General features: G+C 43.2%; 1 protein-coding gene across 3 annotated transcripts in view; it reads right to left on the reverse strand.

The window, feature by feature from the left end:
• Positions 1 to 15,688, reverse strand: part of pomgnt1 (protein O-linked mannose N-acetylglucosaminyltransferase 1 (beta 1,2-)) — a 72,003-nt gene that overhangs the window by 7,439 nt on the left and 48,876 nt on the right. For all 3 annotated transcript variants that reach the window (XM_043699155.1, XM_043699154.1, XM_043699156.1), the window contains exons 12-15: positions 13,502 to 13,543; positions 7,928 to 7,986; positions 7,513 to 7,585; positions 2,286 to 2,414 (exon numbers count right to left, since the gene is read on the reverse strand). In XM_043699155.1, coding sequence (XP_043555090.1) covers positions 2,286 to 2,414; positions 7,513 to 7,585; positions 7,928 to 7,986; positions 13,502 to 13,543 — 303 coding nt within the window. The remainder of the gene's footprint in view (positions 1 to 2,285; positions 2,415 to 7,512; positions 7,586 to 7,927; positions 7,987 to 13,501; positions 13,544 to 15,688) is intronic.

Below are 15,688 nucleotides of genomic sequence, written 5' to 3' on the forward strand. Positions count from 1 at the left end.
AAATATCCAAGTCCTTTTGAAACATGGGGAAGATTTCTGCCTCGGCTACTCTTTCTGTCAGTGAGGTCCATTTCCAACCTCCCCCACCTCCAGCATCATCCAGGTGAGAAAAAACAATTCTCGGAAATCTCCAAAGATTCATGGAGTCACACGGCACGGAAACACCCCCTTCCCTCCAACCAGTCCATGCCGACCATAATCCCAGACTAAACTAGTCCCACCTGTCTGCTCCTGGCCCATATCCTTCCAACCACAAGGGATGAACTCGGATTTCACCAGTTTCCTCATTTCCCCTCCTCCCAGCCTGTCTCAGTCAAATCCATCAAATTCAGCACCGCCTTCCTAACCTGAGATCTTCTTCCCGACCTCTCCGCCCCCACCCCAGTCTGACCTTTCACCCTCACCTTGACCTCTTTCCACCTATCACATTTCCGACGCCCCTCCCCCAAGTCCCTCCTCCCTACCTTTTATCTTAGCCTGCTGGACAAACTTTCCCCATTCCTGAAGAAGGGCTTATGCCCGAAACGTCGATTCTCCTGTTCCCTGGATGCTGCCTGACCTGCTGCGCTTTTCCAGCAACACATTTCCAGCTCTATCTCCTTCAATACATATGGAGGGAGACTATTTGGCTGACTAGATATGGGTTAATATAAGAGTTCTATTTTGTCATCATTCAAGGAGAAATCAAATTCTGCATGGGAAATATTAACAATTCTATTTGCTACACACCTCAGAGATAAGGCTCTGGCTTATAAGACAGCATAATCCTGGGAGTCAATCACACAAATCAACTGTGCTCAACAGGTTCAATCATTTCATAATGTATAGGGAGACTTAACTGTGTCATCCCTTATATCCAGATCTCTCTTGTAAGCAGGTGAAGGACAGTGCTGTCATAGTCATCAAGAAAACCACGACGCACAATTTCTATGCTAGCAGATCATACCAGTATCACTTCAAACATTCCACAGTCCACCATCGGTCACTGCTTCAGAGATGTAACAAAGTCCTACACAGAAAGTGTGGGGGGGACTTGCAGCATCCTCTTCCTTACCATTAAGGAGGAGAGAGACTTGACATGGCTTTGCCAGACCAGGGGATGCCATCAATTGCTCACATCAGGTTCTGTGGATTGCATACATTAACAAAGACTATAACTCCAGTTTAGGATTACGTAGCTAATGTGCAAGGAGATTCCCATCTGCCTTCCTTGATGGATAGAAGAACCAGAGGCTGGCTGCTGGGTGACAAGGGTTACATATGTATACCTGGCTCATTGACTCCGCTCACCCACTGACAAGGCATAAACAGCACATTTACAACGCAAGCCATACAGATAACAGTAACTGTCACTGAATAAAGAGTTGACTTTCTGTAGGATTCGTTCCACTGCCTGGACCATTCAGGGTCATGAGAGCAGCTCATCAGAAAGATGAAGACTGTAACGTGATCCTGTGCCAGCTTTCAGGTCTAAGCAGTCTTCTCCCACCAAATTGCCTTTAACATCAATGGCACTAATTTCATTCTGTAGATCAAACTGAATATAGATATTTTAGTTAACCTGTTCAGATGTATAATGAAAAAAAAAAGAGCTCTAGGCAGGTGGGTCTTGAATCTGGTCTGTCTGGCTCAGAGTTAGGGACAATACCACTAAGCCATGAGCACCTGGATAAAATTAGGTACAAATAGTAGTCCACAATTAGTATGAACAAGCTGATTATGTTTTTATTAAGTCATAATGGTTTATCATCAACTATCCATGAGTAATTGTCTGTGAGGTAACTGCTCCAAAATAAACACCTCGATATGACAGAAATGTCAATTCATGATCCTAGCCAACAAAACTGTAGTGTGCAGATTGTTTCTGACTGAAAATCCATTTAATTGTCTATTCTCTGTGGAACAGCCGAAAATGAAGAAGAAATCAACAGAGGAAGACTTCATCTCTGCTGTGCTGAGTTCTGCATTCCTCCCTGTGTTTATGTCTTATCCTAACACGTCAACAGGATTTGGCTTTGTCACTTAATTTTGGCCAGTTACATTGTCCAACAAATCACTGAAAGAAAACCTATTAACTTGAAGACAGATTCTGTAGCTAAAATTTCTCTTCTTTTTCCTCACTATAAACCTGTAACAAGAAGAATGAAGACAGAACTCTTCCAGAGTTTGTCACTGACACAGGACAGATTATCACTCAGGAATGCAAAATCTGAAACACAACTATTGATAGAAAACATTCACAGTTTATAGACTTTCAAATATTAAATTGTACTTAATCACTCTACCTTCTCTGGTGTTGGCCATTTTGGCTCCAGCTCATCTTTATAAAGGCTTTTCTTTAAAACCCAGCCAAGGCCTGGCATGCTCTCCACTCGATAGAGCAGACTAATATCTTCAGCTGTGTGCTCGTAACCCTAAGGTTTACAAGAAAAAGGAACAAAGTCATACAATACAGCCATGGAGAGATGAGAGCTGTAAACAGTAAACTATATTTCTCTCAGACAATGATATATTTATAACCTACATAGCAGTGAACAAAACAATTTTTGGTATAAAATAAGGGAATGAGTTCCTTTGCATGTCAATACAGATCAAAATTTAGATTGCTGAAACTTTTTATTTCCTTTCCCAAAGCTTCTAAAATATCATCTTAAAACTTAGTTTGAAGAGATGTCTTCATCAATAGCATGGACAGAGACCAAATATGGCATTAAGGAGCATTAGTACAATTACAGTCCATGTAAAATTGGGGAAAAGTGGAAATTGTAGTTTAATCTAGCAGAAAGAAGGATGATTGTAGATATCCGAGACCAATTATTTCAAAACCAGACCTCTCTGCAAGAGTTCCTCATGAAAGATTTTTTCTAATCAACGTGTTGAGAGATTTTATTGCATGCCTCTGCGGCAGGTGGGACTGAACCCAGGTCCCCTAGCTCAGGGGTAAGGACACGACTGCGGCACCACAGCACTCCTGAGTTCCCCGGGATAAAGTCTTAGCCTAACCATCTTCAGTTACTTTACTAGTGACCTTCCCTCCGCCAGAAGGTCAGATTGCTGTTTGCTGAGGATTGTACCTGTGTTCAGTATTAATCACAATTCTGCAGATACTGAAGCAGTCCACATCGAAATGCAGCAAGGCCTGGAAAATATCCCGATCATCGTCAATGATTATCATGATTCTCGGAGACTCTAATCATCTCTAATATCCAATGGCATCGCCATCACTGAATCCCCCACTATCAATATTGAGGATCACTACCGACCAGAAACCGAACTGAATCATGCCTTTGAACACAATGGCAACAAGAGCAAGTGAGAATCAGAATTCTGTAATACGTAACTCACCTCCTGACCACTCCCCTCACCACCACCCCCCTCACCCCCACCCCTCCCCCACCTTCTGAACCCCCGACTGCTACCATGTAGGATGATGAGGGCAGTACATACACAGGAACACCATTTTAGGAGGTTGGCGAGCTCAGATGGCTGGAAGGCTAGTTTGTGATAGAGAATGAAGCCAACCATACAGGTTTAATTCCTGCAGTGACCAAGGTTATCATGAAGGATTCTCCTTCTCAACCCCTACACTCATATACGGCACAGTTACGTTCAGGTTAAACCACCAGCATCATGTCTCACGAATGACAAAGCAACCCTTTGGTCTGATAAAACTACAGTGACTTTAGCTTTACTATCTGCAAGTTCCCCTTCAAATCATCCTCTATCCTGACTTGGAAATCCATTCACTCAGTGACAGTGAGAAAAAAAAGCAAAGTCTTGAAAATCCCATCCTAAAAGGGTATCTGCAGTCCAGGAACTGAAACAATTCAATAAGGCAGTTCACCACCAGGTTCTCAAGCACAATTAAGGAGAGGTAATAAATGCTGACCCATGTCCCGTAAAGGAATTTTATTTTAAAAAACGCTGCTCTCATGACTTGGTATATCTTAATAGTGAAACATTTTCCAATCTGCCATTGATTATTTTCACATCTTGCTTCAAGCAATCATGTGGAAGAAACAAAGAACTGAAACACGCTGGCAAAATAGCAATTTTGAGCAGGTCATTTTGAAAAAAGTGTAACTGGTTAAGTAACACATGGAAGAGCTTATAAGAGTTATGGATTTTTAACTAAAATCCCAATTAAACCTTTGTTTTCAGAACATTCAGCTGGCCCACTTCGATAAAAAGCAACCATTTATTAAAGTGTTGGAATAACATACTAAATCAGAAAAGTGCTGAATCACAGTGAACAGAAGGGAAGTTACATGATCTTGATCCTCCACATGCTAAGTTCTAATCTTGGGCAAAAGACCATCAACTAGCAGTTCCCACTATCTTGTGACCAGTTTATGACAAAACTGTGTGAATCAGGGTGTAAACAGGAATGTTTAACAGAACAAAGTGAACATTTGCCAAGAACAAGCAATTGAGGTATTCAAATATGCTGCCAAAAGAATCCATGCATGGAATAAATAAAACATTAATCAGATATGGATTTCAAAAGGGTCTTAAAAAGGATAGGAAGAGGAAGAGAGCTTTGCAAAAAATAGGAGGGTGGAATTCCACATGTGGGGTAGACATTTAAAGCTATATTCCTGATGAAGGGCTTTTGCCCGAAACGTCGATTTTACTGCTCCTCGGATGCTGCCTGAACTGCTGTGCTCTTCCAGCACCACTAATCCAGAATCTGGTTTCCAGCATCTGCAGTCATTGTTTTTACCTATCTAAAGCTATAGTTCCAATGGGTTTTCAAGAGGGAGAGGAAGGGACAAGGCCCATTAAAATGTACCAGAAACAAGAGAATTTTTATTTTGCAGAGGCAGGGAAGAAGGATATACTCACATTGGAGAAAGTTACAAAAGATAGGAAGGGACAATAATCATCAGAGTCTCAGATGGACTGATACAGGGAGGAAGCAAGTAACATTCTGTGCGTGGAAGTAGGTAGCCTTAATAATGGAGAGGATCTAGGCACAGAAGCTAAACCTTAGGTCAAAAAGAAAGCTAAGAATGAGAACATTCTGGTTACATCTGATATTTTCCAGGGGAAAAAAAAGAGTTGAGGTGGCAGTAAGAGGATAATTTGTGATGGATATCAAAGATGAAAGTTTTGCTTTCCCAAATCTAGCTAGTGGACATGATTCATCCAAGAACAAAATGCGCTTTCTACAGATGCTGCCAGAGCTGCTGAATTTCTCCAACAATTTGTTTGTGTTTCAGATTTCCAACATCTGAATTTTAATTTGACAAATGTAGGGAGGCTTTGCTAAAATTATACAACTCCCTAGCCAGACCACAGCTGGAATACGGAGAACTATAGGCCGGTGAGTAACTATAGGCCGGTGAGTCTCACTTCTGTTGTGGGCAAAGTCTTAGAGAGAATTGTAAGGGATAGGATTTATGCACATCTGGATAGGAATAATGTGATCAAGGATAGTCAGCATGGTTTTGTGAAGGGCAGGTCGTGCCTCACAAACCTTATTGAATTCTTTGAAAAGGTGACGAAGGAGGTTGATGAGGGGAAAGCGGTAGATGTGGTATATATGGATTTTAGTAAGGCGTTTGATAAGATTCCATACCCATCCAGATGCCTTTTAAATGTTGTAATTGTACCAGCCTCCACCACTTCCTCTGGCAGCTCATTCCATACACGCACCACCCTCTGCATGAAAAAGTTGCTCCTTTGCAGATGGGGTACTGGGCTAATAGATGGGGTACTGGGCTAATGGTCGGATGCTTGGTAGTGTGGATGAGCAGAGGGATCTTGGTGTCCATGTACACAGATCTCTGAAAGTTGCCACCCAGGTAAATAGTGCGGTGAGGAAGGCATATGGCGTACTGGCTTTTATTGGTAGAGGAATTGAGTTCTGGAGTCCTGAGGTCATGATGCAGTTGTATAAGACTCTGGTGCGGCCGCATCTGGAATATTGTGTGCAGTTTTGGTCGCCATACTATAGGAAGGATGTGGAGGCACTGGAACGGGTGCAGAGGAGGTTTACCAGGATGTTGCCTGGTATGGAAGGAAGATCGTATGAGGAAAGACTGAGACACTTGGGGCTGTTTTCATTAGAGAAAAGAAGGTTTAGGGGTGACTTGATTGAGGTGTACAAGATGATTAGGGGGTTAGATAGGGTTGACAGTGTGAACCTTTTCCCGCGTATGGAGTCGGGTATTACAAGGGGGCATAGCTTTAAATTAAGGGGGGGTAGATATGGGACTGAAGTTAGGGGTAGGTTCTTCACTCAGCGTGTCGTAAGTTCATGGAATGCCCTGCCAGTTGCAGTGGTGGACTCTCCCTCTTTATGGGCATTTAAGCGGGCATTGGATAGGTATATGGAGGATAGTGGGTTAGTATAGGTTATGTGGGCTTGGATCGGCGCAACATCGAGGGCCAAAGGGCCTGTACTGCGCTGTATTCTTCTATGTTCTATGTTCTAACAGTCTGAACTTACATTCTAAGGAAAATTATACTGGCATTGGAAGCAATACAGGGAAGGTTCACTTGGCTGATACCAGGAGGAACTGTTTCGTGAGGAGATGTGACCTTATTGATACAGACAAGGTTTTTAACAGGACTTAACAAGGTTGATGCAGTTGTTTCCCCTTGAGGGAAAGTGGGCTTTAGAGATTAGGTCATTCAATATATTCAAGGCTGAGTTGACGGCTTTTCGAATAACAAGGGAAATCAAGGGTTATGGGGAAAAGTCTGGAGAGTGAAATAGTGAATTGTCAGATTAACCATCAACTCATTGAGTAACAGAGCAAACTAAATGGCTGAATGGCTTACTTCTGCTCCTATACCTTAAGGTCAGTTAGTAATGAAGAATTAAAGAGCCCAAGATGCTGGTCTTCAATTTCTTTTACAAATGATGGATTGTCAGTTTTATCCTCTAGGAATTTTATGTAATTTATACTCTCCTTCCCTTCTGGTACCTCACTTATAAGCCTATTTTTCAATGGAACTCACCAAAAATCCAGACTAGTTAACGGAGTCTGGCCATGTCTTCACCCAGCAATTTGACTTTTCACTGGATAGTGATAACAGAGATAACTCTTGCATTCCAACAGCGGCTACCCGTCAAAAATATTTCACTGGTTATAAAGCACTCTGGAGATGTTCAGCAGTGGTGAAAAGTTATCCAAATCTCTTTTTCTCCTCCCCATCAAGAGGTCAAAGTGCAATTCCCCCACCGTGGAGATCACTCAACACTGAATCCAGCTGCATCCCAAGGACCCATTTTGGTTTGTATGGCTCAATACCAGAATAGATATGAGCCACTTTATATGAAAGCATATTTGGGAATACTTTTTTTTAAAATGAAAACTTTCAAACCAGATAAAACAAAACCAAAATTTTCACATTTTAAAAAACAATTGCAATTAGCTTTAAAAATTTTAATGTCAAGTACAATAATTCAGCTACACAAGTAGACCAAAAGTCCCTCTGTATTCCACGAAAATGATGTGAATCCAATTCAACCTGTCCAAATATAATTTAACAATGTCCTACCTGATCATTCCAAGCAGATATGCAATATAGACTTTCATCCTCTTCAAGTAAATGGATTGTTTGGCTGAGAAAACTAGCAAAAGAATGAAACAGATACAATAAGTGAATATTGTCTATAGCTATCAAGAGAGGCAAGAATTTGGCTAATTCATGCAGTAAACGTACAAAATCAGTTACAAATTTGTCTAACTATTTTTGCTGCACAAATATTGGCTGGTGTTATGATCAGTTAAGCTCTGGGGAATTAAAGAATGAGAATTTGAAGAAGAATATATTGAAAACAAAGTTCAAAAGAAATCCCATTATTCTACTGTATTGGAGTATTTAATTAAATAACTATAATTAAGGCAATGATTTTCAACACTAAGGCCTTTCTTTAGCTGAAATAAGGAAGAAATTGGCACTTTGTACTTACCTGAAAAAGTCCACAGAAATATCCAGGTCTTCCTCCAGTACCACAGCAAACTTTGCATCCTAGACAGGAATCATTCCCAAAATAAGAATGTTAATTTATGGAATGAAAAACGGATTACAAAAATTTTAAATTTTTTTTGTAAGATGGAACGTTAAAGTTCATTTTATAATTGTTCATTAAAAAGTCACATCTCATTCAGCATCCAGTACCGAAAAGGACCTGTTATAGCATTGTTCAGGGATGGATGCAGGCTAAAACATTAGAAGCATACCTTCAGATAATTTATGTACATTTGTGAAGAACAGGCTTGATTTATTTAAGTTCAGAAATTGAAAGGGTGTTGATGCAAATGAATTTGATGAGAATCTAGGAGGCATGTTTAATATGTTTGCAGGTGACATGACACCAAAATCGGTGTCAAAGTTAGAGTGGCGCTGGAAAAGCACAGCAGGTCAGGCAGCATCCAAGGAGCAGGAAAATAGACGTTTCGGGCAAAAGCCCTTCATCAGGAAGGGGGCTGGGAGCCTCGTGGGTGGAGAGATAAATGGGAGCGGGGTGGAGAGATAAATGGGAGCGGGGTGGGGCTGGGGAGAAGGTTGCTTAGAGTGCAATAAGTGGATGGAGGTGCGACTAAAGGTGATAGGTCGGAGAGGAGGGTGGAGCGGTCAGGTGAGAAGGAAGATTGACAGGTGTAACAGGTCATGAGGATGGCGCTGAGCTGGAAGGTTGGTACTGTGGAGGGGGGAAGGGGAAATGTGGAAACTGGTGAAATCCACATTGATGCCATGGGGTTGAGGGGCCCCGAGGCGGAAGATGAGGCATTCTTCTTCCAGGCATTGGGTGGTAAGGGAGTCGCGGTGGAGGTGGCCCAGGACCTGCTTGTCCACGGCAGAGTGGGAGGGGCAACTGAAATGTTCGGCCACGGAGTGGTGGAGTTGATTGGTGCAGGTGTCCCGGAGATGTTCTCTCAAGTGTCCTGCGAGTAGGCATCCAGTCTCCCCAATGTAGAGGAGACCCCATCAGGTGCAACGAATACAATAAATGACACAGCGTGTTTAGAGAAGATTTGTAGCTCAGGTTGAGGTTCTGGATGTCGGTTTGCTCGCTGAGCTGGTAGGTTCATTTACAGACATTTCGTCACCCTACTAGGTAACAGCTTCAGTGGGCCCCCGGGTGAAGCACTGTTGATGATTCCTGCTTTCTATTTATATGTTTGGGTTTCTTTGGGTTGGTGATATCATTTCCTGCGGTGTTGTCATTTCCTGTGGCAATGTCATTTCCTGTTCTTTTTCTCAGGGGTGGTAGATGACGTCTAACTCTATGTGTTTGTTGGAATGCCATGCTTCTAGGAATTCTCGTGCATGTCTTTTTTTGACTTGTCCTAGGATGGATGTGTTGTCCCAGTCAAAGCAGTGTCCTTCCTTATCTGTATCTAAGGATACTAGTGAGAGCGGGCCATGTCATTTCATGGCTAGTTGATGTACATGTATTCTGGTGGCTAGTTTTCTGCCTGTCTGTCCAATGTAGTGTTTGTTACAGTTCTTGGACGGAGGCCCACTGAAGATGTTACCTTGTATGGTGATGAAATATCTGGAAATGAACCTTGCAGTTCAGCAAGCAAACCTACATCAAGAATAAATGACAGGTGTGAAAGTGCAGGTGAAACTTTGATGGATGTGGAAGGCTCCTTTGGGGCCTTGGATGGAGGTGAGGGAGGAGGTGTGGGCGCAGGTTTTGCAATTCCTGCAGTGGCAGGAGAAGGAAGCAGGAGGAGAGGGTGGGTTGTTAGGGCGCGTGGACCTGACCATGTAGTCACGGAGGAAATGGTCTTTACAGAAAGTGGATAGGAGTGGGGAGGGAAATATATTCCTGATGGTGGGGTCCATTTGTAGGTGGTGGAAATGTCGACAGATGATGCGTTGTTTCCATAGGTTAGTGGGGTGGAAGGTGAGGAGCAGGGGGGTTCTGTCCTTGTTACGGTTGGAAGAGTGGGGTTTGAGGGCAGAGGTGCAGGATGTGGATGAGATGCGTTGGAGGGCATCTTCAAACACGTGGGAGGGGAAATTACAGTCTTTAAAGGAGGCCACCTGGTGTGTTGTGTGGTGGAACTGGTCCTCCTGGGAACAGATACGGCAGAGGCGGAGGAATTGGGAATAAAGGATAGCATTTTTGCAGGAGGCAGGGTGGGAGGTGGTGTAATGTGGAAAATGTCAGTGTTGAGTTGGTCACTGTTGATAGAGATGGAGAGGTCCAGGAAAGGGGGTGGGGGGGGGGGGAAAAGAGATGTCAGAGGTGGTCCAGGTGAATTTAAGGTCAGACTGGAATGTCATGATTTGGAGTTGCTGGTGTTGGACTGGGGTGGACAAAGTTAAAAATCACACAACACAAGGTTATAGTTCAACAGGTTTAATTGGAAGCACTAGCTTTCGGAGCAACAACCACCTAATGAAGGAGCGGCGCTCCGAAAGCTAGTGCTTCCAATTAAATCTGTTGGACTATAACCTGGTGTTGTGAGATTTTTAACGGAGTGGAATGTGTTGGTGAAGCTGATGAACTGTTCAACCTTCTCCTGGGAGAACAAGATGGCACCGATGCAGTCATCAGTGTAGCGGAGGAAAAGGTGGGGAGTGGTGCCGGTGTAACTCCGGAAGATAAACTGTTCTACATAGTCGACAAAGTGACAGGCATAGCTGGGGCCCATCCGGGTGCCCATGGCTACCCCTATCGTCTGGAGGAAATGGGAATATTCGAAAGAGAAATTGTTGAGGGTGAGGACCAGTTCAGCCATGAGATTAAGAGTGTCATTGGAAGTGTACTGGTGGGGACATCGGAAGAGGAAGAAACTGAGGGCTTGGAGGCCCTGGTCATGGCAGATGGAGGTGTAGAGGGACTGGATCTCCATGGTGAAGATGAGGCTTTGGGGGGCAATTGGTGGTGTCCCAAACATATGTGGGGAGTTCCTAGACTAGGGGGATAAGACAGTACTGAGGTATGCGGAGATGAAATCAGTGGGGCAGAAGCAGGCTGAGACAATGGGTCGGCTGGGGTGGTCAGATTAGACAAATGCAATGTATTGCATTTTAGTAAGACAAACCAGATCAGGATTTATACATTTAATGGTAGCCCTGAGGAATATTATGAAACAGAGAGACCTAAGGGTGCAGGTGCATAGTTCCTTCAAAGTGGTGTCGCAGATAGACAAGGTGTTGAAGAGTGCATTTGGCACGCTTGCCTTTATCGGTCAGAGTACTGAGTATGTGAATTGGAACATTATGTTTCGTCTGAACAAGATATTGTAAAGCCACTTTTAGAATAATGCATACAAATCTGGTCGCCCTGGTATAGGAAGGAAGTTGTGAAACTGAAAAGGGTGCATAAAAATTTACAAGGATGTTGCCGGGACTGGAGGGTCTGAGTTATAAGGAGAGGCTGGATAGAAGAGGATCTATTTCCTCTGGAGTGGGCTGACCTTACAGAGCTTTATAAAATCACAAGGTCTTCCCACCTCACCACCTTTCCCTCCACCCCCGGAGTGGGGGAAGTTCAGAACTAGAAAGCATAGGTTTAAGGTGAGAGGTGAAAGATTTAAAAGGGAGCTGAGGAGGAACTTTTTCACACAGAGGGTGGTGTGTGTATGGAACAAGCTACCAGAGGAAGTGGTAGAGGAGGGTACATTTATAAGATTTAAAAGACATTTGGATAGGTACATGAACAGGAAGGGTTTAGAGGGAAATAGGCTAAACACAGGCAAATGAAACTATTTCAGTTTAGGATACCTCATCAGCATGGATGAGTTAGATGGAAGGGTCTGTTTCTGTGCTCTGTGATGCAATTGTTACTAGACACTGTAGGGCACAACACAGTGGAGAGCAGATAATGCAGAACAGGCAAATAGGCAAAAACGGTATAAAATTAATTGGACAAGTGTAAGGTGATATGGAAAAACAAAGAATAGGAGTATGTTTTGAATAAGTATAATTATCTAATGGCTTAAAAATATGGTTCACTGAAAGTTCTCTTGCAGGTTCATGAAACTACCCAGCTCTGGTTATGCCACAGAGGAGAGTGTAGAAATTTGGGCCATTACTATAGAAAGGCACATGCACACAGACCATACAGCACAAACGAACCATTGCAATGAGGGAATTTAATTTGGTTCGAGTATATCCATGTTGCAAACAAGGCCAAGAAGATATACAGATTTGAAAATGACAGATGTTATTATCCCTCCCTGGAAAGTGGTAAGAATAGCAATAATTGGATGAGTTGGCCCTGGAAAGTTATTTGTCCTCTTCTCACTAGCTCAGGAATCACATGTAGAGTGAGAAGGTCCATTGGAGACCATTGACTTGTCACCAATTAGACCTTTCAGGGTCTAAAAGTGGTCAATCAACATCCTTTAAGGATTTAAAACTGTCACTAACCCGATTACCCACCTTCCCAGAGTTTCTTGCTTCAATTATAAATGGGGTTTGCTGAGATCATAAACCCAAAATCCAGTGGACTGTTTTAGTCTTGCTATTTCAAGGAGGACACAAATGCGCTGTTGGTGCTTCAGATGAGATTTACTGGATTGATAACTAGAAATGATTGAGATGTCTCATGAAGACACATTGGATGGGCTGGATTTGCTCCTACTGAAGTGTAGAAGAATGAGGGGTGACTTGAATGAAGTGTAGATCCTGAATGGTCTTGACAAATTGGACATGGAAATAGTTTTTCCATTTGTAAGTGAGTCCTGAACTTCAGGGGCATAGTTTTAAAATTAGGGGGTTCAAGACAGAGCTGACAAGAAAATGGTCAAGTGACTTTGAAACTCTCTGCCTCAGAAGGCGGTGAAGCTGGAGACATTGAATGTGTTCAAGAATGATGCAGACCAATTTTTGTTAGGCAAGGATATTTCTTACCAGGAGGCAGCCAGCCTGCCAGGTTGGGATCACCGCACTTATCTGCGACACCCCAAGTCACTGAGGCGCAAAGGAAAACTACCTTCCTTCTCACCACTGGATTCCCTGGCACTTGTGCCTCCAGCAACAATCTCTAGGAGCCTGAAGCTGCCAGCAATTCTTTGGTGAGGCAGCTTCACTATAAAGGTTTGTGATTTGCCAAGAAACGCACCGTCTGCTCTTAAGTAGCTGCTTGCAGTGTGATCCAGCATGCTCCCTCATCGTGGGCTGAGGAATCAGCCTCTGAAAAAGTCCATCCCATCACTTAGAGTCCAGAGCACCAAATCTCAGCCTCAGTGTTTTAATTAATTTTTTTTAAAAATCTCAGAATTCAGTGATTAGATGATGAGAGATCATCAATTTAAAAGTACTGAGAGAGTGATGATTCTATTCTTAATGTAGTAAGGCGATGGAGCATAGAGTCCATTGAACAGAAGAGAAGAGTTTGCCTAGATATGGTGCACACTTCTACGGTTTTGTCGTTTATTAAAGGCCAACAGTTGACGAAAACTAATTCCTTAAATACAAATGAAATGTTAAACAGCACTGCTGAAATATTAATAGAAGGGAAATACACCATTTCTCATTTTTAAAAAGAGAGCAAACTCATACGTATTTCATTGCTTACCGGATGTAAATTGAATGTAGCAGTCAAACTGGCTTTGTAGTGCTGTATATACAAAAAGAGATAATAATACTGAAGTGATACAATTAATAAATGTTTTTTTGAATTTGTAATATTTCAAATCACTGATAGTTTAAATGATGCAGGTAGTGGATACAGAAACCCTGGCTGGACAGAAGTAATATCAAAGATAACCAAGAGCAACATTTTTTTAAATAAGCTTCCTAAGCTGAAGGATGTTGATTGTCTGATCAGCCAGAAGCACCGGAGTCCCACTGCTGGGACCACAACCAGACTACCAAGCCAAAGAATCCAATTCTATAGGGCCAGGCTGTTGCAGTAGGTACTGAAGGGAAGGGGGACTCATGGTGTTAACATCATGTGAAAGATGAAGTAGCTCCAGATCGCGACAAGAGGCCAGTGTTGGAGGCATCCCCTCCGACTTTCCTGCTCGAGTCGGGTATCCCCATTTGGGCCCCCTAGGGCCCCCAATGGTTTATACCACTATAAATGCCGGAGAAAAGATCACAGAAGCGCTTCACAGGAGGCTCCCAAGGACTGAGAATGTTACCTAGACAGGGGACGAAACGTCTGCAACATAAATTCCCAGCTCAGCGAACAGAACCACAACAACGAGCACCCAAGCTACAAATCTTCTCACAAACTTTGTAAATAATCTATATTGCGATACAGTATTTATTTTAATTTTGGGTCCATGACAAAGAAGAAAAAGAAAAATACAGCCCTTCAGCCCTCCCAGCCTACACCACCACGTTTTGCCCTTCCATACTAAAACTGTCTACATTTACATGAGCTGCATCTCTCCATTCCTTCCTATTCATGTATTTATCCAGGTGCTTCTTGAATTGTCTGCATTCATCACCTCCTCTGGCAACGTGTTCCAGCACTCACCACGCTGCGAAAAACTTGCCTCGCACATCCCTTTTAAACGTCCCCTCCTCACACCTTGAAACTGTGTCCCCTAGTAATTGACCTTTCCACCCTGGGAAAAAGCCTCATACTTTCCACTCTATCCATGCCCATTCACAATCTTATAAACTTTTAGGAGGTCGCCTCTCAACCTCCTGTGTTCCAGTGAAAACAAGCCCAGTCTATCCAATCTTTTGTCATAGCTAAAATCCCCCATACCAGGGAACATTCTGGTAAACTTCTCTGTATCCTCTCCAAAGCATCCACATCCTTCTGGTAATGTGGTGACCAGAACTGTACACAACATTTGAAGTGTGGCCTAACAAAAGTTCCATAAAGCTGCAGCATAACGTGTCTATCCTTATACTGAATGCAGGGTTGAAAAGGGTAGCGCTGGAAAAGCATAGCAGGTCAGGCAGCATCCAAGGAGTAGAAGAATTCACGTTTCAGGCATAAGCCCTTCATCACATTCCTGATGAAGGCTTATGCCCGAAACATCGATTCTCCTGCTCCTCGGATACTGCCTGATTTATTGGGCTTTTCCAGCACCACGCGTTTCGACTCCGATCTCCAGCATTTGCACTCCTCACCTTCTCCTTATACCCAATGCCCCTTCCAATAAAGGCAACCATGACAACTGCCCTTTTTCTTTACTACCTTACCTAATTGTTGAAAACGTGTTGCTGGAAAAGCGCAACAGGTCAGGCAGCATCCAAGGAGCAGGAGAATCAACGTTTCGGGCATGAGCTCTTCTTCAGGAATACCTGAAGAAGAGCTCATGCCCAAAACGTCGATTCGCCTGCTCCTTGGATGCTGCCTGGCCTGCTGCGCCTTTCCAGCAACACATTTTCATCTCTGATCTCCAGCATCTGCAGTCCTCACTTTCTCCTACCTTAGGAGGAAGGAAAGGGTCATGTGAGGGAGCAGTGGTTTAATAAGGAATTGGAATCCCTTGTTAAAGGGAAGAGGGCGGCCTATGTAAAGATGAGGCATGAAGGTTCAATTGGGGCGATTGAGAGTTATAAGGTAGCCAGGAAGGATCTGAAGAGAGAGCTAAGAGCAGCAAGGAGGGGACATGAAAAGTCCTTAGTTGGTAGGATTAGGGAAAGCCCTAAGGCTTTCTATAGGTATGTCAGGAATAAAAGAATGACTAGGGTAGGAATACGTCCAGTTAAGAATAGTAGTGGGAAGTTGCGTGTGGAGGCGGAAGAGATTGGGGAGACACTGAATGAATACTTTTCATCAGTATTCAATCAGGAA

Source organism: Chiloscyllium plagiosum, chromosome 11 (assembly GCF_004010195.1).
Source record: "Chiloscyllium plagiosum isolate BGI_BamShark_2017 chromosome 11, ASM401019v2, whole genome shotgun sequence".
NCBI lineage: Eukaryota > Metazoa > Chordata > Chondrichthyes > Orectolobiformes > Hemiscylliidae > Chiloscyllium > Chiloscyllium plagiosum.